This window comes from Suncus etruscus, chromosome 3, assembly GCF_024139225.1.
Source record: "Suncus etruscus isolate mSunEtr1 chromosome 3, mSunEtr1.pri.cur, whole genome shotgun sequence".
In the NCBI taxonomy this organism is placed as follows: domain Eukaryota; kingdom Metazoa; phylum Chordata; class Mammalia; order Eulipotyphla; family Soricidae; genus Suncus; species Suncus etruscus.
In genome coordinates, this window is record NC_064850.1 from 32,846,685 (window position 1) to 32,872,051 (window position 25,367).

At 44.8% G+C, this 25,367-nt stretch overlaps 1 protein-coding gene across 1 annotated transcript in view; it reads right to left on the reverse strand.

Annotated features, from left to right (window-relative positions):
* Window positions 1-24,059, reverse strand: part of PTPN21 (protein tyrosine phosphatase non-receptor type 21) — a 75,269-nt gene extending 51,210 nt beyond the window's left edge. The window contains exons 1-2 of the mRNA XM_049769775.1: window positions 23,875-24,059; window positions 17,908-18,364 (exon numbers count right to left, since the gene is read on the reverse strand). Of these exons, the coding sequence (XP_049625732.1) occupies window positions 17,908-18,087 (180 nt within the window). The 5' untranslated portion in view covers window positions 18,088-18,364; window positions 23,875-24,059. The remainder of the gene's footprint in view (window positions 1-17,907; window positions 18,365-23,874) is intronic.
* Window positions 24,060-25,367: the final 1,308 nt, after the last annotated feature.

Consider the following 25,367-nt stretch of genomic DNA (forward strand, 5'->3'; position numbering starts at 1 on the left):
AGAAAGAGAGAGAGAGAGAGAGAGAGAAAGAAAGAAAGAAAGAGAGAAAGAAAGAGGGAGGGAGGGAGGGAGGGAGGGAGGAAGGAAGGAAGGAAGGAAGGAAGGAAGGAAGGAAGGAAGGAAGGAAGGAAGGAAGGAAGGAAGGAAGGAAGGAAGGAAGGAAGGAAGGAAGGAAGGAAGGAAGGAAGGAAGGAAGGAAGGAAATGGGATATCCACTTGCCTTGCATCAACCCAAGTTTAATCCCTGGAATCCCATATTATTCCCCCTGTATCACCAGAAGTAATTCCTTAGTAAGGAGTAAATCATAAGCATTGTTGAATATGGTCTAAAAACCAAAATAAAACCAAAAAGAAACAAATGCATAGCATACACAGAACAGAGTGAGTACTATACAATTTCACAGGATTTTCACACATACACACACACACACACACACACACACACACACACACACACACACACACACACACACCCTCACACAGAAAACATTAAGTTTTGGGACTAGAGAGAGCATACAGGGTTTAAGAAGGATGTCTACAAGCAGCTGACATGGTTCTATTCTAAGCACCATCTGGCTCCCAAAACATTGTCAGGTGCAGGCCTGGAGGCCCCCTAAGCACCTCCAGACATGGCCCTGGAGAGTCCTGAATAATCCCAGCACTGCAGGACCCAAGCAACACTACATCCTTAGGCATGTACACTAATCTACTGAAAAGTTGATGGAGACTTTGGGAGAAACCACCATTTGTAAGCCTCCACCATATTTTTTTTTTTTTTGGTTTTTGGGCCACACCTGGTAACGCTCAGGGGTTACTCCTGGCTATGTGCTCAGAAGTTGCTCCTGGCTTGGGGGACCATATGGGACACCGGGGGATCGAACCGTGGTCCGTCCAAGGCTAGCACAGGCAAGGCAGGCACCTTACCTTTAGCGCCACCGCCCGGCCCCCCATATTTTTTTCAATTGCTGAAATACTAAATTACTCACCTCCCAGTGGAATTTTAAATAATGCGAATCCAACTTTTACTTTCAAATTTTACTTGTATGAATCATATACCATAATATGTAATATATTAGAATAAGTATAAATAGATATACAAATATTAATATAAACATTCTCTAATATATGTGACATATTTGGTTTTTTGGGGGGGCCACACCCATTTGATGCTCAGGGGTTACTCCTAGCTAAGTGCTCAGAAATTGCCCCTGGCTTAGGGGGACCATATGGGACGCCGGGGGATAGAACCGCGGTCCTTCCTTGGCTAGCGTTTGCAAGGCAGACACCTTACCTTTAGCGCCACCTCACCAGTCCCTATATGTGACGTATTTGTTTTGGGGCCATATCTGGTGGAGCTCAGGGGTTACTACTGGCTCTGCACTCAGAAATCACTCCTGGCAGGCATAGGGGACCATATGGGATGCCAAGAATCAAACCTAGTCGACCACGTACAAGGCAAATGCCCTACTAGTTGTGCTACCTGATCCAGCCCCATATTATAAATTCTTATAATTAAAAATATAATTACAACTGTTTTACTCTATCCCATTCTCACCTCAAAATTCACTTTGATACAAAAAAATCAACTGCAATGCTATGAAAGTTTAGCTCTTTCTGAAAGCAGAGCCTCTTTCGCATATGCTCTACCAATTAACCACATCCCCAAATCATTTAACCTATAACCCTCATTCAAATAAGAAATGAGGGACTGAAGATATAGTACAGTGGGTAGAACACTTGCCTTGCAAGCAACCAACCCAACTCAGAGCCCCTCCAAACACCCCATCAAAAAAACATAAAACCTATAGTTTTATTGTTCAACTTCAATTTTTTTGTTTTGGTTTGGGTTTTTTGGCCACAACCAGTGGTGCTCAGGGGTTACTCCTGACTCTGCACAAAGAAGTCTCTTCTGGCAGGCTCAAGGAACCATATGGGATGCTGAAGATTGAACTGGATTGACTGCATGCAAGGACAAAGCCCTACCAACTGTGCTATCAGTCCAGCCCCAAATGATTACTTTTCTAACACAGTATGAATGACTGCTTTTAAATAAACTGGCCTTAGGACCCGAGCAATAGCACAGTGGGTAGGGCACTTGCCTTGCATGTGGTCCACCCAGGTCCAATCCCAGGCATCCCATATGGTCCCCACACCCACCAGAAGTGAATCCTGAGTGCAGAGCCAGGAGCAACCCCTGCACACAGCCAGGTGTGACATGAAAGCCAAAAATAAAAACATAAAATGAACGAGCCTTTATTTCAAGAACAAGACAACTTTATAATTAAACTTTTTTTTTGTCCAGAGGAAAACAAAGCGTAAACCTTTTTTGAGTTTGGGTTAAATAAAAAAGGGGGCAGCATACCAAACCAAGTTCTAAAGAGACACCAGCTATTAAAATAGATCTAAATCTTGCAGAAAGTAAACCCATTCCTAATCCTCAAGACATTTCTTGTCTAATTATTTTAAGCATCTTTTTAGCTGGACTATTTTTAAAGCATCACAGGACACAAATTAGCTGCAGAAGGACACACAAATTAGCTGAGAGTTTTTTAGTCGCTGTTGCACTGAGTTTGATCAAAGTTAATCCCATATAAAATTGCAATGATAATTTTATCCTGATGCTTTTCTTAGACTGGGCAGAAGTCAAAAGACTTTTCTTCAGGAAATAGATATGAGGAGATAGCACTAGATAATGCCTATCCCAGGCAGAGATCATCTAACAAGAATAGTTAATAAGTATTAACCTAATTCAAGCCCAGAGCTCAGCTATGCTGAGGCTCATAAATATTTAAGATCCTGCATCTTCCTCCTAACAGGTAGTGTGGTAGCCACACAGGCTGATGGTATTTATTCATTTCCTGTTTAATTTTAATCCATATATGATACCCTTGGTCAGATCACCTATCTATTTTATAATCAAGATGATGAAATACAAATATCCTCCACATGAAAGCTCAAGGAAATATAAAAATTTAGCTTTATTTTTTTTGAGGGGGAAGGGAGAGCTTGATCTTCCAACTATATTGAAACTTTCATTAAACTGTAACCCAACAACTGAACTCCACAAAAGGCTAGATATTGTTTATTTGTTGTCATTGTTTGGGGGCCAAAACCAGTAATGCTTAGGGCTATTCCTGGCTCAGAGCTGTCACCCCTTACAGTGTTAGGGTGGCTATATGGTTGCCAGGGACTGAATTCTGGCCTCCCATGTACAAAGCATGGGTTCTAGACATTTGAATCACTGTCCTGAAGTCAAGACCTGATTCAGTTTATTTTTAAACACGGTGGTTACAAGGTTGTTCATAATACAGGTCTTTTTTTTTTCATAAATTCAAAGTTATTCATGATTAGGTTTCAGTCATGCAATCTAAAACACACTTCATCAGTGCACATTTTCCAACACCAATGTCCCCAGTATCCCTCCCTGCCTGCCTATGGGGCAGGCCTATTTCTCTCTCCTCCCTCCCTTCCTCCTTTCCTTATTCTCCCCTCCCCTCCTTTTAGACACTGTGGTTTGCAATACTGTTACAGAAGAATATCATGCCTATCATTTTATCTCCTTTCAACACCCAATTTGTGTCAACAGTGATCACTTCTATCATCAAGACAAGATTGTAGTTGTTTCAGAAAAGAAAAAAAAAATATGTGAATTATGTGAAAGTATTGAAAAGAAGCACACAGCAAGACTTGGGATTGCCATCTCCATGAAGACAGCTGCAGGTCCTTTCTACATCAATAAGAAAAAGAATACTACAGTCTTGGGGCCGGAGCAACAGTATAACGGGTAGGATGCTTGCCTTGCAGGTGATGGATGATACATGTTCAATCTCTGGCATACCCCAAACATTGTATGGTTCCCCCAAACAATGCCAGGAGAAATTCCTGATTATAGAGCTAGGAATAATTCCTGAGCATCACTGAATTTGATCCAAAGAAAAAAACACAAAACAAACAAAAACAAAAAGAATATGACTTTGAGGGACTGGTGAAGTGGCACTAGAGGTAAGGTGTCTGCCTTGCAAGCGCTAGCCAAGGAAGGACCAGGGTTCCATCCCCCGGCGTCCCATATGGTCCCCCCAAGCCAGGGGCAATTTCTGAGCGCTTAGCCAGGAGTAACCCCTGAGCATCAAACGGGTGTGCCCCACCCAAAAAAAGAATATGACTTTGAAACTCATTCAATTCAAGTATAATTCATTCAAGTATAATTCAAATATAATCATTCTTTAAAAATCATATATGTGTGTCTGTGCTTTGCCAGAGATCAAATCCAGGTCTCATGCAGGTAAGGCATATATGTTTTGCTGATGAACCATATTTCCAACCCTATCTACTAGAATGCTAAGAAAAATAGATGTGGGGCCAGAGAGATAGCACAGCAGTAGGGTAAACACGCCTTGCACATGGCCAACCCAGGACAGAAGGGGTGGTTTGATTCCCGGCATCCCAGATGGTCCCCTGCGCCTACCAGGGGCAATTTCTCAGTGCAAAGCTAGGAGTAACCCCCGAGTGCCACCAGGTGTGACCCAAAAAACAAAACAAAAACAAAAAAAAAAAAAAAAAAGGAAAAACAGACTAGGGTCTGGAGCGATATATTCAGAAGTTGCAACTCTGCCATGTAAAACTGAAAGCTACAATGAGTATATTTAGAAATAGCCTCTTTATGATTCGGACATTCACTTTATTTTTTTTTTCATGCAGGGTGAGACTAAAACTATGGATCTCAGACATGCAAGTCATGGTTCTACCACTGTTATATCCCCAGCTTTTGACATTCCCTTTTGTTGAGTTAAAACCAGAGTTATGGGGCCAGAGAGATAACATGGAGATAAGGCATTTGCCTTGCATGCAGAAGGACAGTGGTTTGAATTCTGGCATCTTATATGGTCCCCTGAACCTGCCAGGAGCAATTTCTAAGCATAGAGCCAGGAGTAACCCCTGAGCGCTGCTGGGTGTGACCAAAAAAAAAAAAAAAACAGAGTTGGGGCCGGGCGGTGGTGCTAGAGGTAAAGTGCCTGCCTTGCCTGCGGCTAGCCTACTACGGACCGGACCGGACCGCGGTTCGATCCCCCGGCGTCCCATATGGTCCCCCAAGCCAGGAGTGACTTCTGAGCGCATAGCCAGGAGTAACCCCTGAGCGTCACCGGGTGTGGCCCAAAAACCAAAAAAAAAAAAAAAAAAAACAGAGTTGTGGGGTCTAGAGAAATTGTACAGTGGATAGAGTGCTTGCTTTTGCACATGGTGGATCCCCCAAACTCCATATGGTCCCTTGAAACTTGCCAGAAGTGATTCCTGAGTACTGAGCCCCAGGAGTAAGCCTTGAACATCATCATGTGCAGCCCAAAAACCAAAAATAAGATAAAATAAAATTAGAGTTGTTTCTGGCCTATAGAGAGTCTGACTTGTGTGCATGAAGCCAGATTGAGAGTTCCATCCCAGCAACACCCCAGATATCAAGATTCCAGTGGCTCTACCAACTGGCATTCCCAGCATCACAACCAAGAACAAAAACAATAAAAAGGGCTGAAGTTATAGTACAATGGGCTGGGTGCATGTCTTGAATCAACCAAGGTTCAATACCTGGCACCACATATGGTTCCTCAAATCCTGCAAATGATCCTTGGTCATCGAGCTAGGAGTCATCCCTGATTACTACCAGGGTAGTAAGGCACAAAACAAACCAAAAATGAAGAAAGAAGGAATGGGGCCGGAGAAATAGCACAGCAGTATGGCCAACCCAGGATGGGCCTGGGTTTGATTCCCCACATCCCATATGGTCCCCTGTCCCTGCCAGGAGCGATTTCTGAGTGCAGAGCCAAGAGTGTAACCCCTGAGCACTGCCAGGTGTGGACCCCCCCCCCAAAATAAAAAGAAAGGAAGGAAGAAGAAGAAAGGAAAGAAGGAAGAAGAAAGGCCAAAGATAGCACAGCAGTAGGGCATTTGCCTTGCACGCAGCCAATCCAGAACAGAGGGCAGTTCAAACCCCGGCATCACCATATGGTTCCAGGTGCCTGCCAGGAGTGACTTCTGAACAAAGAGCCAGGAGTAATCCCTGAGTGCTGCCAGTTGTGACATCCCAAAAAAAAAGAAAGAAAGGAAGGAGGAGGAAAAACAACAACAATAACAAAAAGGGTGGAGAGGGGATGATAAAATTTTAATTATTTTAAATTTAAAAAATAAATACAAAGTACCAGACAGCACAAGAGGTAAGGCACTTGCCTACCATGCAGCTGAATTGACTGCAGCTTTTAATTATCTCAACCCAATGAGAAAAGTAACAGAAAAAAAAATCAAGAAAATATTGACTTATTTATATCTGATTTTGTACTTCAAAAACTTTTTTTTCAAACGTTTGTATGCATGAAGGCCAATGGAGGATTTATATTTGATTCATCTGCTCCAGCAGATCTAACTCAAACTATTTACTGATCTTTGTCTACACCTAGATAGTACCTGTTTTACAGCGTACATAGCTGAATGAGTAATCAATTACTCAGCCCAAAAGGTTAGTAAGTTGACAAGTATTAAACTTTCATCTTACACATATTTCAGTTATTTTTAGAATCCAAATGAAAACAGCTAGTACATGAAATTCTTGAGGTCTACTCAGATAACAGTCAAGATAAGGTCAGTGGATACTTGGAATACCTGAGACGCTACTATAAAACATTCTCGTGGCCAAGAACACTTTCTAAAGCTGTGCCTGAGAGTAATCGCGGGCCCTGTGCGCGTGATTCCTCTCGATTCCAATAAATCCCTTAGACCAAAAAAGGTCCTGTAAAGCAGAAAACATAAAGAGAATTTATTCAAATTTCAGTTAAAAAAAGGGGGGGGCACTCTCCTGGACACAATAATCCCACCTCACAGAGTTCCTAAAATGAACATATTTTCTAAGAATTTCAGAAGAAATCTCTTTTTTTTTTTTTTGGTTTTTGGGCCACACCCGGCATTGCTCAGGGGTTACTCCTGGCTGTCTGCTCAGAAATAGCTCCTGGCAGGCACGGGGGACCATATGGGACACCGGGATTCCAACCAACCACCTTTGGTCCTGGATCGGCTGCTTGCAAGGCAAACGCCTCTGTGCTATCTCTCCGGGCCCCAGAAGAAATCTCAATGCCCAAAAGTCATAGAACTTTACAGAGAAAGGAGCTTTTCAGATGTCAGTGTACAAAGCTGTATAAAATGTTTTCAGCTGGAGGGTGAAGGATTCTGTTCAAAGGGCTGGAGGGCATGCATACCAGATCTGGCCCCAAAACAAATAACACATTTCAAAATATTGCCAGGCCTAAAAGAGCTCCATGGGTTTAGCACAGGTTTTGCAAGCAGGGAGCCCAGGGCCATTCCCCAACACTGCATAGTCCCCTAAACACTGCAGGAATGACCCCCGCCCCCCCCCAGTATGAAATGGGGAATATCTCCTGCGCACTAAGTGTGGTCCATTATGCCCCCAAACAATAGTAAAACTATTACTAGGGAGAGCTGGAGCCACAGCACAGTGAGTAGGGTGCTTGCCTTACAAGCGGCCACATGGGTTTGATCCCTGGCAAATCCCAGCATCCCATATGATTTCCAGAGCCTGCCAGGAGCGATTTCTGAGCACAGAACCAGGAGTAACCCTTGAGCATTACCTGGTGTGGCCCCAAAACAAAAAACAAACAGAATTATCTTTAAAATGTTTCCAAGATTTTGTAATTGTCCAACTCCCTAATACTTTTTTCTTGTCAATGCTAGTGATCAAATGCAGAGCAGCTTCACATATACAAGTGCTCTAGTGCTAAGATACACCTCTGGCCTCTTTTTTTTCTTTGTTTTTGAGTTGTTTTTTTCTGTGGTGAGTGCACACACAGTGGTACTTAGAACTTGCTCATAACTCAGTTCTCAGGGATCCTTCAAGATGTAGTGCTGGAAATCAAACCCAGGTCAGCCATCGACAAGGCAAGTACTTTGCCAGCTGTTCTATCTTTCTGCCACCCTGGTCTTTATTTTTGATTAGTGTCAGATATTGAACTCAAGTTCTCATAAATTTGAAAAACATCCTACCACTTGCTATATTTCAGCAATTTTGTTTTCTAAAACATTAAATAGGGGCCGGAGTGATAGTAGAGCAGGTAGGGCTTTTGCCTTGTAAGCAGTCGACTTGGGTTTGATCCCCAGCATCCCATATGTTCCTCAAAGCCTGCCAGGAGTGAATTTCTGTGCAGAGCCAGGAGTAACCCCTAAGCATTGCTGGATGTGGACCAAAACAAAACAAAAAAGGAAGATGGCCAGGGAGATCATACAGGGGTTAGGGTGTTTGTCTTGCATGTGCTGACCACAGTTAGGTTCCTGGTCATGTCTGTTCCTTGAGCACTACCAGGGATGACTCCTAAAACCAGAGCCAGGAACAGTTCCTGAGCACTACCTGATGAGTGCAAAATCCTCTCACTAAAAATTTTTTTTAACTTTTATGTTTCCTAAATAACAGGTCCTCTGCTACAAGTCTTCTTTTGAGCATTAAAACTTCATATCCATAACAGATACTACCATTATCCAGATCTATAGATGAAACTGGCCAAACTGGGAAATGAAGTAAATTGCCCTATGTCACCAACTATGATCCTAACCCAGGTGCTTCTAACTGACCAATGTCTGGGGGCTTTGTTTGTTTTGATTTAAGAGAAGATACACTCAGCAGTGCTCAGAGGCTACTCCTGGCTCTGTGCTCCTAGGTTTTCACCCGTCAATGCTACATGCAGTGCTACAAATCAAATTAGGTTGGCTCTATGGAAGGCAAGTTCCTTATCAGCTGTGCTGTCTCTCCAGCCCCTGGCAAATGTCTTTTGCCAAACCCAGATCACCAGACTTCTCAGCAGGCAAACAGAGATAGTGCTCACACCAGCATGGTTGAGAAAAAAGTCCCTAGACTTACTATAAAATTACAAAATTATTCATGATTGGGTACCAGGCATGTGATGTTTTCAACACCAATCACTTCACTAGTGTCCACTTCCCTCTATCAATTTGCTACCCACCACCATTTGCCTTCAACTTCCAAGAGGTAGTTTGGTTTGGTTTATATATATCTAGCACTGTTTTTGAGGGCTTTTTATGTGAACACTTTCCCATCTTTCAGTACCATCTACTCCTTCCAGTTGAACATTCATTCCACCAGACGTTGCACCTCCCTGCCCTACCTCTCAGCTCCCTCAGTGGCATTTTTCCTACTGAATACCAGTTCTTGTGTTTTTTGTTGTTGTTATTGCTGTTGTTTTTTGTTTTGTTTTGTTTTTGGGTCACACCCAGCAGCACTCAGGGGTTACTCCTGGCAGGCTCGGAGGACCATATGGGATGCCAGGGTTCAAACTGCCGTTTGTCCTGTGTTGGTTGTGTGCAAAGCAAACGCCTTATCGTAGCTGTGTTATTATTCTGGCCCCCAGTCCTTGTGTTCTGAACTGGCATTCATTATTCCACCATTATGTTTCTTTATATGAAGCATATGAGATCACTCTGTCATTGATTCTGACTCCCTTTGACTAACTTCACTCAACATAACAGTTTCCAGGTCTCTCTCCATGTTGCAGCAAATTTCACAACATTATCTTTTATTATGGTCAAGTAATACTCCATTGTGCCTATATACCATAGTTTCTTTTACCCGTCATCTATTCTTGGATGAATTGTTTCTGGGAGCAATTTTATCTCCTTTTTAGGATACAAGTTTTAACCTGGGCCACAAACCATTATCACTGGGTATCATTTCATCAAGGTGATAATGCCTAAAGGGAATTACCTTGACACTCTCTTATCACCTTTAGCAACCTCAACCACCTTAAAGTTTTCAAAACAAGAAAGTTGGCTTTTGTGGGTTTTTTGTTTGTTTGTTTGTTTGTTTCCTGTTTGCTTAGGGGTCTCCAGAGTGGCCTGAAGCAGATGATGACTTGGCCAGAGGGAACACATACCTGAGACCATTAGTAACATCCAATCTTTTTCTCTTTGTTTTGTTTCTGAGTTTGGAGGCCACACCCAGTGGTGCTCAGGGGTTACTCCTGGCTCTGCTCTCAAAAATCACACCTGGCAGACTCAGAGGACCATATGGGATACCTGAGATTGAACCTGGGTCCATCCAGGGTTGGCTGCATGCAAGGTAAACACCCTACCACTATGATATTGCTCTGACCCAGCTTGGAATCTTTTTTTTTTTTTTTTTGGTTTTTGGGTCACACCTGGCAGCACTCAGGTTACTCCTGTCTCTACACTCAGAAATCGCACCTGGCAGTTCGGGGGACCTTATGGGATTCCAGGATTCGAACCACCATCCTTCTGCATGCAAGGCAAATGCACTACCTCCAATGCTATCTCTCCCTTCGGCCCCCCACCTTGAAATCTTATTATTAGTAAATTTACATCCCTTATGTTTGTTTAATTCCTGCCCTTGCATCTAGGATTAAATTTTTATCTACTATAGTAAATGCCAGGATTAAACCTTAAACCTGCTGGGCATGACCTAAAAAAAAAAAAAAAAAAAAAGTTTTCAGGGGCCTGAAGAGATAGCACAGCGGCGTTTGCCTTGCAAGCAGCCGATCCAGGACCAAAGGTGGTTGGTTCGAATCCCGGTGTCCCATATGGTTCCCCGTGCCTGCCAGGAGCTATTTCTGAGCAGACAGCCAGGAGTAACCTCTGAGCATCGCCAGGTGTGGCCCAAAAAAAAAAAAAAAGTTTTCAGAAGGGGGCCAGAGTGATAGCACAGCAGTAGGGTATTTGCCTTGCATGTTGCCAACCAGGAACAAACCCAGGTTTGATTTCAGGCATCCTACTTGATCCCCCAGTCTGCCAGGAGCAATTTCTGAGCATAGAGCCTGGAGTAACTCCTGAGCACCATCGGGTGTAACCCCCCCAAAAAAAACAAAAAAAACAACAAAGTTTTCAGTGCAGTGCAGTGCAGTGCAGTTTTGAGCAGTGGCACAAGTGGTCGATCATTAACCTTGCCTGCACTAGCCTAGAACAGGCCTAGGATGAACTGTGGTTCAATCCCAACGTCCCAAATGGTCCCTGAAGCCAGCAGCGATTTCTGAGAGCATAGCCAGGAATAACCCCTGAGTGTCACCTGGTGTGGCCCAAAAACCAAAACCAAAAAAAAGTTTTCAGAGGTCGGGTTCTATCTCTGGCATCCCATATGGTCCTCCAAGCCTGCCAGGAGTGATTTCTGAGAGCAGAGCTCTCAGTTCTGAGCACAGCTGAATGTGGTCCAAAAATAAATAAATAAATAAATAAATAAATAAATAAATAAATAAATAAATAAATAAATAAATAAATAAATATTTAAGTTTTCCGTATCGGAGACAGAGAATACAATGGATAGGGTGCTTGACTTACACACTAACCCAGGTTTGATCGCCAGCACACCCATAGTCTACATGGCCGGGGTATAAGTGCTGAGAACCTCTAGTGTGGCCCAAAAACAAAACAAAAAATATTTTCCAGTGATTCCCCCCTTTTTTGTAAGGGAGGTCAAACTTGTCAGTGATCAGGAACAACCCGTGGCCTTTTACCTGGAAGACCAGATTGTGCTGAGGATCAAACATTTTTTCTTTTCTGGGTCTGAATGTGGCCTACCCCGGTACAATTCCCAACATCCCAAAGGGTCCCCATAATACACCAGGAATGATCTCAGAGCACAGAGCCAGGAGTATGTCTTGAGCATGACCAGGGGCAACTCCCAAAATTGAGCAAACAAAAAATCATCAGGGAGATGCCTCAAAGTGTTGGAGTACATGCAGTGCATGTGGGAGCCCTGGGTTTGATCCCCAGCACCAAATAATCCTTTGAACACCATTAGGAGTAATTCCTGAGGGATACCCAAGATGTAGAGGCAACTAAACAGGGCTTTTAGGTAGGCATTCCCCCAAAACCATGATAATTTCTTTAAAATAAAATGAAAAATCAATTTGCAGTTCAAATGGAAGTTTACTTCATTGGATCTAAATACACTGACTTTTCTCTTTTTAGGTTCTTATGGTATTATAAAATATCTTAAACATCCAAAAATACACAAAATTTTGTCAGCATTCATTCAGTTGAAGAAATAAACACTGGGTGACACTATAGCAGGTAGGGCATTTTTCTTGCATGTGGCCAACCCAGGTTTGATCCTTAGCATCCCATATGGTCCCCAGTGCCCTGCCAGAAGTAATTCTTGAGTGCAGAGCCAAGAGTAACCCTAGAGCACCACTGGTGTAGCCGCAAAAACAAACACAAAAGAAATAAAATACTAACCATATAAAGACCTGGAGTATAGCTTTATTATATTTATGTTGATATTTGTGTGCAAATATATATTTATATAGCTATTATAATTATTAAGATACTATCTAAAAAGTATCCAATTAAGAAAATTTTCATTTTGGACTATACTTGGTAGTCTGCCCCAAAGGTCACTGGAGGTACTAAGGGACCAAGAGAAGCAGTAAAGATTCTTATCCCCAATTTAAATGTGGGCCCTCATCAAAGCTGATTAACTAAATTGAGGGGAGGACAGCAAAGTGCCAGTATCTCAGAGGAGATCTATGGACTCAAGCTAAGAATAGGTGTAGCCTTGACTCAGATTGTCTGAATGGTCATTTGATAAGATTAGGCCTGGGGCTGAAGCCATCTGTTTACAGTCACCAACTGACCAACTGCACAGAGCTTCTACAGCTTGGAATGTAGAGGAAACTATCAAGTGTAGGAACGTCTTTCAAGGGCAAGACCCTTTCAGGGGTTTCTTCCTAAGGATGACTCAACCTCAGCTTACTTTTAGAGCATTCTGTCCGGTTCTTTAAAAGCAGTCCTGAAGACTGGGTAAAGAGCCATAGTGTGAGGAACATGGAGGTGGCCTGGGTTTTATCCTGGCACCTCAAGACCCAAGTAATGAGCTAAATAAAAGTAGCCCAGGCACCACTGACTGTGACCCCCAAAACCAAACCAAATAATACAAAAAGAGAGGAAAGGAAGGAAGAGGAAGGAAAGAAGGAAGGAAGGAAGGAAGGAAGGAAGGAAGGAAGGAAGGAAGGAAGGAAGGAAGGAAGGAAGGAAGGAAGGAAGGAAGGAAGGAAGGAAGGAAGGAAGGAAGGAAGGAAGGAAGGAAGGAAGGAAGGAAGAGGAGCAAACAGTGCAGCTATAAATAGGACTTGTGCAGGAGGCTTCTTTTGGGGATCACACCAGGTGATGCTCAGAGGTTGCTCCTGGCTATGCACTCAGATATCGCTCCTGGGTGGGGAGACCAAATGGGATGCAGGGAATCACACCCAGGTCCGTCCTGGGCAGCTATGTGCTCTGATTCCTCAGGAGGCATTTTCTAATTTTACTTTCTCTTTCTAGGGCTGTTCCATGCATTCACCCCTTTTGGGGGGGGGTCTATTTTGGTGGAGAAGCTCGAAGCAGTGCTCAGAACTTACTCCCGGCTCTGTGCTCACAGATCAATCCTGGCAGTGCTCAGAAGTACTGCCGTTTCAGGGATGGACCAAGGGTCTGCCACAAGCAACTGATTACCTACTGTCAGGGATTTGCATCTGTCTCTTGCCAAAAAACTCCCTCCTTTTCTCTAACTGGGGTAATCCACTGTTATACCACCTTCATTTTCTCCCTGGGAATCTACCCACTCTCTTTTCAGCTTTGCTTAACTGTTTTTCAAGCAGGATTCTCCACAGTCTCTTCCCCATGATTCAGGATTGTTCTTCTGAGCTCCAGACCTGAATACCATTTGTCTGCACCACCTCCACAACTGGCATTTCCGAAACAGGATTTCCTGAACTCTGCTTTGCCTTTCTTTGCACCATGTTTTTTGTTTTTTGGGTTTTTTTGTTCTTTTTTTACTGAGGCCACAATGGCATGGCCAGATTACTTCAATTACTTCTGGCTTTGCACTCCTAGGGGAGTCAGGGGTCTATATGGGACACCCTACCCACTGTGCTATCTCACGCCAGCCCAAACTCCCACCACTTATTGAAAACCAGAGTATCTACCTAGAACTCTGGCCTGCCTTCCACAATACTAGGTTGATAGCTCCTGGCTACATGGCTATGGAATCTCTATAGCAGTGGTTCTCAAACTATGGCCTGTGGGCCACATATTGTATTTGTATCTGTTTTCTTCATTGTAAAATAAGATATATGCAGTGTGCATAAGAATTCGTTCATAAGTTTTGTTTTTACTATAGTCAGACTCTCCAATGGTCTGAGGGATAGTGAACTGGCCCCTTGTTTAAAAAGTTTGAGGACCCCTGCCTATAGATTCCACCAACTTCTCCCTTTCTCCAGTTGGAATCCAAAGAACCATCATCTACAATACAAAAATTACTTCTGAATCACTTTCCTGGGGGTTCCCTCTTCCTATAAAATTATCCTATCATGCCACACCCCTGCTAAAAGCCCTGATCAGCTGCTGCCTTTACAACTTGGGTGTCCTTCAGTTCCCCTTATTCAAACTTTGTAGAGTCTTTCCCAGTCCCTACATATCCTGTTTCTTTTCTTTTTTGGGGGGAGAGGGGGGGAGGCCACACCCGTTTGATGCTCAGGGGTTACCCCTGGTTAAGCACTCAGAAATTGCCCCTGGCTTGGGGGGACCATACGGGACGCCAGGGGATCGAACCATGGTCCGTTCCTTGGCTAGTGCTTGCAAGGCAGACACCTTACCTCTAGTGCCACCTCGCCGGCCCCCTTTTCTTTTTGATTTTTGTATTATACCCAGGGGTTATTCATGGCTCTGTGCTCCTGGCAGGCTTAGGGGACCATATGGGATGCTTGGGGATCTAACCCAGGTCCATCTTGGGTTAGCTGCATGCAAGGCAAACGTCCTACCGTTGTGCTACCACTCCAGCTCCTACGTATTCTTTCTTGTCCCAGCTCTGACATATCTGACCCTGGAAGTGTCCCTTCAAATGGATCATGGCATTGTTCATACAGGGAAGTGAGCTTCTTGTATATAAAAGCTTGGCATTAAGGGGCTGGAGTGATAACACAGCAGGTAGAGTAGTTTTCTTGCTTTAGGTCAACCTAGGTTTGATCACCGGCATCCATATGGACTTCCAAGCCTGCCAGGAGTGATTTCTGAGTGCAGAGAGGGAGTAACCCACAACCAAAAAAAACTTTGGCACTGATTCATCTCCAACAGACATAAGGCTGAAGAGTCAAACATACAGTTTATTGCTGGCTTTTTTGGGTTTGGTTTGGTACTTGTTTTTGTTTTTTCTTTTTTTGGCCACAGTCAGCAATAGGGAGCTAATCCCAGCTCAATGCATCAATGCTTGGGGGCCACATGGTGTAGAGATAGACTCCCCCAAGCTCCTGAATGCAAAACCTGACTCCAGCCAGTTATACCTCAACCTAACTTTTATTTATTTATTTATTTATTTATTTATTTATTTATTTATTTATTTTGCTTTTTGGGCCACACCCTGTGACGCTCAGGAGTTGCTCCTGGCTATGCGCTCAGAAATCACTCCTAGCTCGGGGGACCATATGGGACGCCAGGAATCAAACCAAAGTCCATCTTGAATCGGCCACATGCAAGGCAGACGCCCTACAGCTGTGCTATCGCTCTGGCTGCTCAACCTAACTTTTTAATCAACACCACAAGGGTAGGATTTCCTGTTTGGAACATATCACGAGAATCTAAATGAAAATCAATCATTTCTCCATCTTTACTTTACCCCAGAATCAGGCAGTTTTAAAAGCTGGATAGATCCTAGGTTTAATTGCAGCCCTGTTCTTCACAAGGCATCATATTAAAATTTTAAAGTTTAAATTATGGAACCAGAAAAACAGTACAGAAGGCAAGGTTCTTGCCTGGCCTGCAACTGACCCCAAATCAAATCCCCAGTACCATATGGTTTCCTAAACCCTACCAGACGTGATCCTTGAGCACTTTTGGGGTGTATACCCCCACAAATAAAGTTTGCCATTATGTGGATTTGAGGAATCCACAGAACTTCCTACTGAATAGCTTTTCATATCTCAAGCAATGATACATGCACATTAACCATTAACAGCCCCTCTGAGAGTAAGACTATTAACCCCCAAGTCCAGATGAGGGGTCCCATAACTAGCCCAGAATTCAAACTCAGCAAGTATGGCTCTAAATTAATATCTCAACCTTTTTCCAATCTTGTTTTCTTTCTATGTCCCTAACTCTTTATTTATTAGTTGGCCTCTAGTCTCATACCAAGGTCCCCCACTAAACAATTTTCAGCTGAAGCCCTTTGGAATATTCTGCGGGCTCTGAGTTCCCACAAGCAGTCAAACAGACCAGAATAACCCACTTGAAATTAGAAAATAGAAACCCAATAAACCCAAAAATACATTCACATTTGACACTTTTTTTTTTTTAGTTTTTCAGGCCACATCCGTTCGATGCTCAGGGGTTACTCCTGGCTAAGCACTCAGAAATTGCCCCTGGTTTGGGGGGACCATATGGGACATGGGGGGGGGGGGAGGGAGGAGGGGGAATCAGACTGTGGTCCTTCCTTGGTTTGTGCTTGTAAGGCAGACACCTTACCTCTAGCGCCACCTTGCCGGCCCCACATTTGACACTTTTATTCTTGAGGAACATGAACTTTTTTTTTTTTTTTTTTGGTTTTTGGGCCACATCTGGTGACATCGTGCCTGCCAGGAGTTACTCCTGGCTGGGGGACCATATGGGATGCCAGGGGATCAAACCGCGGTCCATCCTAAGTTAGCACATAGCAAGGCAAACACCCTACCACTTGCGCCACTGCTCCAGCCCTGAATGTGAACATTTTTTTTTTTTTTGGTTTTTGGCACTCAGGAGTTACTACTGCCTTTGCGCTCAGAAGTCACTCCTAGCAGGCTCAGAGTACCAGATGGGATGCTAGGATTCAAACCACTGTCTGTTCGAATCAGCTGCATGCACCACTGTCTGTTCGAATCAGCTGCATGCAAGGCAAACACACCTTACTACTGTGCTATCTCTCCAGTCCCATAGAATGTGAATATTTTTAAGGATCTAAGAGAAAGCTCAAAGAACTTGACCACATGCTTTACATATAGGAGCCCAAAATTCGAACTCCAGCACTGCAGTGTGCCCAAGTACTTCTGAGAGGTACCCCCAAGTGTGCACAGGAAGAAGCCCTCAGGTACCACCACGTACAGAACAAAACCCAAAATAATTTTTTCTTTCAAAATCCAGATACTAGGGGCCCAGAGAGATAGCACAGCGGCATTTGCCTTGCAAGCAGCCTAATCCAGGGCCAAAGGTGGTTGGTTCGAATCCAGGTGTCCCTATGGTCCCCCGTGCCTGCCAGGAGCTATTTCTGAGCAGACAGCCAGGAGTAACCCCTGAGCAACGCTGGATGTGGCCCCCCCCCCCAAAAAAAAATCCAGATACTCGGATCCAGAACAATACAGCAGATAGCTCGCTCACCTTACACACAGCTGACTATCCCTAGTATCCTATATGATCCTCCAAGTTCCACCAGGATTCCTGAGCACCGTTGGATGTGACCTCAAAGCTACACATGCACACACACACAAACACACACACACACACACACACACACACGCACGCACGCACGCACGCACGCACACACACACAAATTTTCTAATGGGCAAAAACTCCTAAGAAAGAACTCTTGGAGAGGGTGGGGGCCAGAGTAGATAGCACAGTATCCCCAGCATCCCATTTGTTCCCGATCCTTCCAGGAGTCATTTCTGAGCACAGAGCCAGGAGTAACCACTGAGCAGAGCTGGGTGTGGCCTCAAAACAAACAAAAAAGAAAAAAGAAAAAGGGAGGAAAAAAGAACTCTTGAAGGGAAGGAAGGGTGATAACTCAGGGATCAGAGGTGCATGCCTTGCCTATCCAGGTAGGCTGCAGGATTGCTGGAAAGTAGGGACAGACCCTAGACCAGAGAAGCCTATAGCCTTTTTTCGGGTACTTACCTCCCGCAGCTCCAGTCTTTGGGCTACGGCCTCCAGGCTCTCCTGGCCAGTGCTCTCCACTGACAGTGTAAACTCCACAAACTCATTATTCAGCAGCTGGATGCGGGCAACCAGGCAGCTCTTGCTGGACACGGTGTAGCGCCGGGTGCGTTTTAGTTTCAATCCGAATGGTAGTGGCATCTTCTTCTCACGTCAAGAGTGGAGAAGTCCAAGGGGGAAAATACCGCCAGCAATCCAGCAGTATGGCCCGGCGGAGCTGGAAAGAGATCCAGTCCAGAAAGGGGTCCAGTCCCGATGCAGGCTATTCAGCCCGCAGCTGCTGCCGCCATCAAAACACAACTGAGTTTCCCAAGGCCTGTAGAAGGGAACATCCAGGCCAGGGCTGCGGAGAGACGAACACGGGACACGTATGCACAGCAATGCAGGAGTCACGCCTTTCAGTGCTCAGGGATCAATCCTGGAGCAGAGACAAAACAGAAATAGCTTGATGCAAGGCAACCCCCTTAATCCCTGAATATCTCTCTTCAGCTGGGAGTTGGTATTTAAATGGGGAAAAAATAAAAAAGGCCTGTATTTAAGCAAAAAGTTTCTCTTCTCCCTTGGGGGAAAAAAGACAGTGGGACTAATGCTCCACCCATCCACCTGCTTATAAACATTTTTGTTTGTTTGTTTGTTTTGGAGCCACACCCAGGGGAATTTAGGGTTTACTCATGGCTCTGCACTCAAAAATCACTCCTCACAGGCTTGGGAGACCATATGCAAAGCCCTACCCACTATGCTATCTCTCCAGCCCCTTCTATAAACATTTTTGGATTAAGTGAAATACTAGCTGGCAAATTTAGAAGTTGTCATTTTAGGGCTGGAGAGATAGCACAGAGCCTTGCATGCGGTCAACCCAGGACCAACAGTGATTCGATTCCTGGCATCCCATATGGTCCCCCGAGCCTGCCAGGGCAATTTCTGAGTGCAGAGCCAAGAGTAACCCCTGAGGGGCTGGGAAGGTGGCACTAGAGGTAAGGTGTCTACCTTGCAAGCGCTAGCGTAGGACGGACCATGGTTCGATAGGACGGACCACGGTTCGATCCCCCAGCGTCCCATATGGTCCCCTCAAGCCAGGGGCGATTTCTGAGCGCATAGCCAGGAGTAACCCCTGAGCATCAAATGGGTGTGGCCCAAAAACCAAAAAAAAAAAAGAGTAACCTCTGAGCATCATCAAGTGTGACCCAAAAACAAACAAAAATTGTCATTTTAGTGATACTATTTTAGATCATTTGTTCTAGGTTTAATTTTTGTTCTTGTCACACATAACTTTTGCTTTTTTTCTCTTTTGGCACCCTTCTACTTCCAAATGTAAGAATTCTTCAGTAAGATAACTACATCACCTTCAAATAAGGTTTAGTGCAAGTTTTGCATAAGGAAGGCCCAGATTCAACACTTAACACCACATGGTCTGTCCCCCATCCTCCCTCCCACCCCCAAAGACCAAGTCAGCAAAGCTCTTGAGCACAACCAGATGTGGCCCAAGCTTTCATTTGTTTTGATTTTGGATGACAGCCAGCTGTACTCAGGGATCACGCCTAGAGGCACAGTGGGGGAGATTGTATGAGATGCCAAGGATGGAACTCAGGTTGACTGCGTGCAAGGCAAGTGCCCTACCCACTGCATCATGGCTGCAACCCTCAAACTTCTTATTTTTCGTTGGTGAGGAGGCAAAATTGAGCAATTTAGCATGTATTTGGAGCATTTTTCTGTTTTCTACATACATGCTGAACCAGTCATGGAATTCTGCAAATGCCTGTTTCCACCAGAAATGCAGGAAAGCGTCTGGTCTGGGATTTCTAAAGAGGCAACGGCGGGCCTTAGGTGACCGAGTGGGGACCCAATCCCCCAAAAAGACGATCAGAGCAGAGGAGCAGCTCCAGCCCCCATGCACTAGCACCCAACCCCTTCCCCGGAAGAGCCACAGCGTTGCCCGGGCCAACGCGAGGCCTCCGAAACCCCGGAACCCTCAGCCTACACCGCGTTTCCAGACGGCGGCGCGGAAAGGACCTGTCTCTGAGCTCCCGGAGGGACCATTTAAAGGCTCCGACCTGGGAAAGGTTAGGTGGGGCGCTTTCTACTTCGGGTTTTGTGCCACCGCACCCCCAAAGTGCAAAGACGCTCTTTGCAAAGGTTTTTTAAATGCATTCATGGTCATTCCCGGACAGGAGCAACTTGGGGGTGTGCAGACCAGGAGATCCTTAACAGCGGTGGAAATCTCCCCATACCCCCCAAAAATCCAAAAATCACCAAAAATTCCAGTTATTTTCAGCATCCAGAGGCTCAGCCCCAAAGGTGATGATTAGCACTTGCTGTTGGGGGATGGCAAAGATTAGAATCCTGGGTTTACTTAGCTGGCACCCAAGACTTTGCCAACCTTACTTAAGTCGAATTTCCTTGCACACAAAAAAATTGCCCTGCAGAGTCGTCGAGACCGTGAGAAATCAAAGATGAATCAGAAGTTGTCGCTGCCATTAAAGAGATGATAAGCATGCTATAATTAAGGACAGAGCTTTATCTCTATAATAAGGAACCAACCAGGTTTCTTTTCTCTGGCTTTCTGGTTTGCTTTGTGGTTTGCGTTTTGCTTTTGGGTTTTCAAGATAACCAAAAATATATAATGAAAGTTTTGAAAACAGGCATACTTAGCAAGGAGGAGGAGAAGAGGGAAAAGAAACTGGAATTACAGCCTTCTGTTCACTAACATTTGCTGAGTGTCTTCTATTGGTTCCAAACTTCATGCTAAGGGCAAACACAAAGTGTTGTTGAAAAATTATCTCCACCTGCATTTTCAATACTGTCTGCTATGTCATTACAGACTAAGTAGTTGAGGCAAAAAGGTAAGAAAACATAAAAAACACGGAGGATCTTAAAGCTTTTCACTAGAAAATTACCTGATGATTCAGTAGTATTTTTATACATTAAATATATTAATATTTGAGCACATTCTCCATATTGGAGGTTGCCCACATTCTCAACCTGACTTTCATTTTTCTCATGATTTGGGTTTATTGTGAAGGAGGATACATCCAGCAATGCTCAAGAGTTGGTTATTCTTGGCTCTGCACTCAGGAATCTCTCCTGGTCAGCTCAGGGACCATATGGGACACCGGTGATCGAGCCGTGATCCACAGTGGACATGCAAGCAAAGTGCTCTACCCTCTATACACTACAGCTCTGGGTTTTCATTTTTTTTTTTCCCTAAATAAAGCTTCCAAAACTGAAAGTTAAATCTTCACAATGTACATCAATACTAAGTACCATTTCATAAAGTGTTATATTTCTTTGCTCTGTTCCTTTTTATTTTTTTAACAGTACAGGATGAGGGCCGGAGTGATAGTGCAGCAGCGGCAGGGTGTTTGCCTTGCACGCAGCTGACCCAGGTTGGACCTGGGTGTAATCCCTGGCGTCCCAGATGGTCCCCCAAGCCAGGAGCAATTTCTGAGTGCATAGCCAGGAGTAATCCCTGTGCATCACTGGGTGTGGCACAAAAAAAAAAAAAAAACAGGAATGGACCCCATGGCATGCAAAGCCAATAACTGAAATCAGGACAGAATTAAGTAGCACAAATAGAGACAGAGGAGAGATGAATCCTTGTATGAGGGGTGTTCAAATATGGTAGTCCCTTCATTGCAAAGAGAGAACTGTGCCTTGAAGGCAACAGATACTACACTATATAACTTAATTATTAACTTGAGCTCTGATTAAGCAAACAGAGTAAAACTTTCAATTGTCCCTGAGATTTTAGATGTTTGACAGCATCAGGGATAAACAAAAAACTCCATATTTTTTTTATTTGTAATGTATAATGTTATAATGTAATTGAAAAGGTTGAGGGTATGTATGTACCAGGTGTATCTCCCCCCCCCCAAGTTCTAGCTTACTTTTTATTAACTTTTTATGTATTTATTTTTGTTTTGAGGCCACACCCACAATGCTCCCAGATTACTCATGGTTCTACACTCAGGAATTACTCCTGGTGGTTCTTGGGGAAACCACCTGGGATTCTGGGGATTGAACCTAGAATGGCTGCATGAAGGCAAGCACCCTATGGCCTCTTTGTTTTCGGTTTTTGTTTTTTTTTTAAGCCCATGGAGTTAAAATATTCTGCTTAATTATTTATACGTTTGAACTTTCATTTATGTAATTACTTGCTATCAAACGATGTCATACAGTAGTGAGCATTTCAATACAGGAGTTGAAATTTAAGATACTTTGGAGGGTAGGACATATGTTTTAGATGAAAAATAGTATGCAGGGCCGGAGAGATAGCATGGAGGTAAGGCGTTTGCCTTTCATGCAGAAGGTCATCGGTTCAAATCCCGGCGTCCCATATGGTCCCCCGTGCCTGCCAGGAGCAATTTCTGAGCATGGAGCCAGGAGTAACCCCTGAGCACTGCCGGGTGTGACCCAAAAACCAAAAAAAAAAAAAAAAAAAAAAGAAAAATAGTATGCAATAATTGAAGCAGATAGTTGGGTCTGAAATTATACTTCAGGCAACTACTAAAGAAGATGTAATTCAAATTTAGCTTTTAAAAAACTAGGGGCCGGAGAGATAGCATGGAGGTAAGGCGTTTGCCTTTCATGCAGGAGGTCATCGGTTCAAATCCCGGCGCCCCATATGCCCCCCCCCCCCCCCCCGTGCCTGCCAGGAGCAATTTCTGAGCCTGGAGCCAGGAATAACCCCTGAGCACTGCTGGGTGTGACCCAAAAACAAAAAAACAAAAAACAAAAAACAAACAAAAAAAACTATGATAATACCACAAAACTTTCCTATTATGTAGTAAGAAAGACATATTCAGGCTATTCTTAGGTTTCCAAACTGTAGTAATATATTTTTGAATTAAATGTAATGTTTTGGGCTGGGGCCATAACTTAGCAGAGAGAGCCCTTTACTTGTATGTGTGAAGAATCCATGAGTTTGAACTGTGGCAACATTCATTTGTTTGTAAATCCATCTTTCTCTTTGCTTGTCCTTTTAAAAGTTTCTCACTTTCACTTTAACTCTGACTCCCGTAGCTCATCCATCCCTTGGTGCTTTCCCTTGCTTCCCACGTAATTTTGACAAAGATGCTTTTAAAGAATTCACTACAAGGAGAGAGAATGGACATTTTTAATGTGAAATCTATCTAGTTCTATAGAGCAGGAAGTCAACCGTATGTTTCTCTTGGACAAAACATCTGTGCTTAGATAGACGAGTATAAAATACCCTCGAACCAAAACAAACCATTTTCTGAGTCAATCGCTGTCACGTTCCAAGCTGAAAGCCAATTGACGAGCAACTAATAGGCATCCAGCGCTTGTCACTAGGAGCTCAAGACGTTTCTTTGGAGCGTTTGTGAGCACAGGCTAAAAAATTTTAGGCTTTCCCAGCGAGAAGGAAAAAAAAAAAAAAAAGAGGTGTAAGGTAGGAGCAATGCCAAGAGTGGCCAATCTAATCAGAATGTGCAGAAATCACCAGTCGGAATTTGCAAACCCAGAAATTCTTTTCTCCAGAGTAAACACTTAGATCCACAAACAAAACAAGCCACAGTCACCCCAGAGTCCTTCCTTAACTCTCTCTCTTTTCTAGCCAAAAGTTATCAGGGCAATAATCGCCTTGACTTTTTTTCTCCAAGTAGAGCAAATATGCCAGAGGTTTTGAAAACCCTGATGACCCCCAACCCCTTCCCAAAAAAGTCAGCCCAGAAGTTGCAAGTTTGAGACCCACTTTAGGAATCCCTCCAGCAGATGGGTGAAAAAAAAAACCTGCCCCCCAAAAGGGAAGGTTTTGCTCTTTGTTACTCTCAAGCCTCATCCTTCGAGGAGTGGGGGATCCCAGGGGGAGGTTGCATTGAGCATCCCCTCTATCTCGGGGGTCCCCGACAGTGGACAACACCCAGTGGGCCAACCAGCCAGCCAATCACCCAACCTTGCACCCCTCCTCACCTGCTCGGGCTGTCGCATCCTCGGGGCTCAGCGACCCGCCTCCCGGGGGCCCCTGGCGCGCCGCCGCAGCTCTAGTTGCACCCACAAGCCGGTCCGCTCCTGGGCTAACTCTTGGGGCTCCCCGGCCTCACTTCCGGTCACCCCAAAGTCGGCCCGCAGACCATTCTCACTCCGGGCGGGCAGGGGCAGAGCAGAGTCTGGAGCGGCCAGGCCGGGCGGGCGAGCGGCGCCGCACAAAGGGAGCGGGGCGGAGGCCAGGCAGGCGGACGGAGAGACGGACAGACGGACAGACAGACAGACGGACGGACGGGCTCGGGACGCGCGGGCGGCCGGAGCAGCGGGAGCAGCCGGCGTCCCTCCCCCTGGGCCGGGCGGCAGGAGGACGGGCGGATCCGGGGAGGCGGCGGCGGCCCGTGTGACCTCAGAGAGTTGGAATGCGGGCGGCGGGGTGCGGGGGAGGCCTGGACACGGCGGGGACAGCTGCGCCCGGCCGCCGGGGAGGGCAGGGGGCGCGCCGAGGCTTTATTTATTTATTTATTTATTTAATTTTTTTAATCATATGACCCCTTATTTTAAGAGTGTCCAAATAAAGCCAGGGTGTCCATAAAAAAAAGGGGGGGTCCTGCAATTTACTTTTGTGTCATCTAGGAGGTGGTCTGTAAAATGCTATTGTTGCTGGCGTTAACCCTTGACTTATTTTTGTGCAATTAAAAAATATTTTTTGTTTTATTGATGTGGGGCACTCCGAGATTTCAGGGGGTGACTCCTGTCTCTGCAATCAGGAATTATTAGTCCTGGTAGTTAGTTACCAGACTATATAGGGGTGCTGAGGATCAAACTTGGGTCAGCCGCCTGCAAGGCAAGCGCTGTCCCAGTTATATTGTCTATGCAGCCCCTCTTGTGCTGTTTCTTCTTTTGGGGGGAGTGGGTAGGGTCACACCCGGTGGTGCTCAGAAATCGCTCCTGGTAGGCTTGGAACCATATAGGAAGCTGGAGATCGAACCTAGATCCAGCCAGGTTCAGCCATGTGCAAGGCAAACGCCCTACCTGCTGTCTTATCGCTCTAGCCCCCTCTTGTGTATTTTTCTATACACAACGTGCATACTCTGTTCCATTCTGGTGGCTAAGAAAAGAATACTCCCATCCCATCAAAAACAAGGCCGCGGATGTGCCTGATTAGATCCCTGATAACCTTTTACCCGGTCCCCCCAAGTCACTGGTACCTCTTGGTGACACTTCTTCACTGGATAGGAGGGAACACTGATTAACACTAAATGAGAAAACTACAGCTGTTTTCCCAAGTCCCCTTCAAAAAGGTTGGTGTGTCTTGTTACACCTCATTCTTTTTTTTCTTTTTTTTTGGGGGGGGGGTCACACCCGGCAGCGCTCAGGGGTTACTCCTGGCTCAGAAATCGCTCCTGGCAGGCTCAGGGGACCATATGGAATGCCGGGATTCGAACCACCGATCTTCTGCATGCAAGACAAACGCTTTA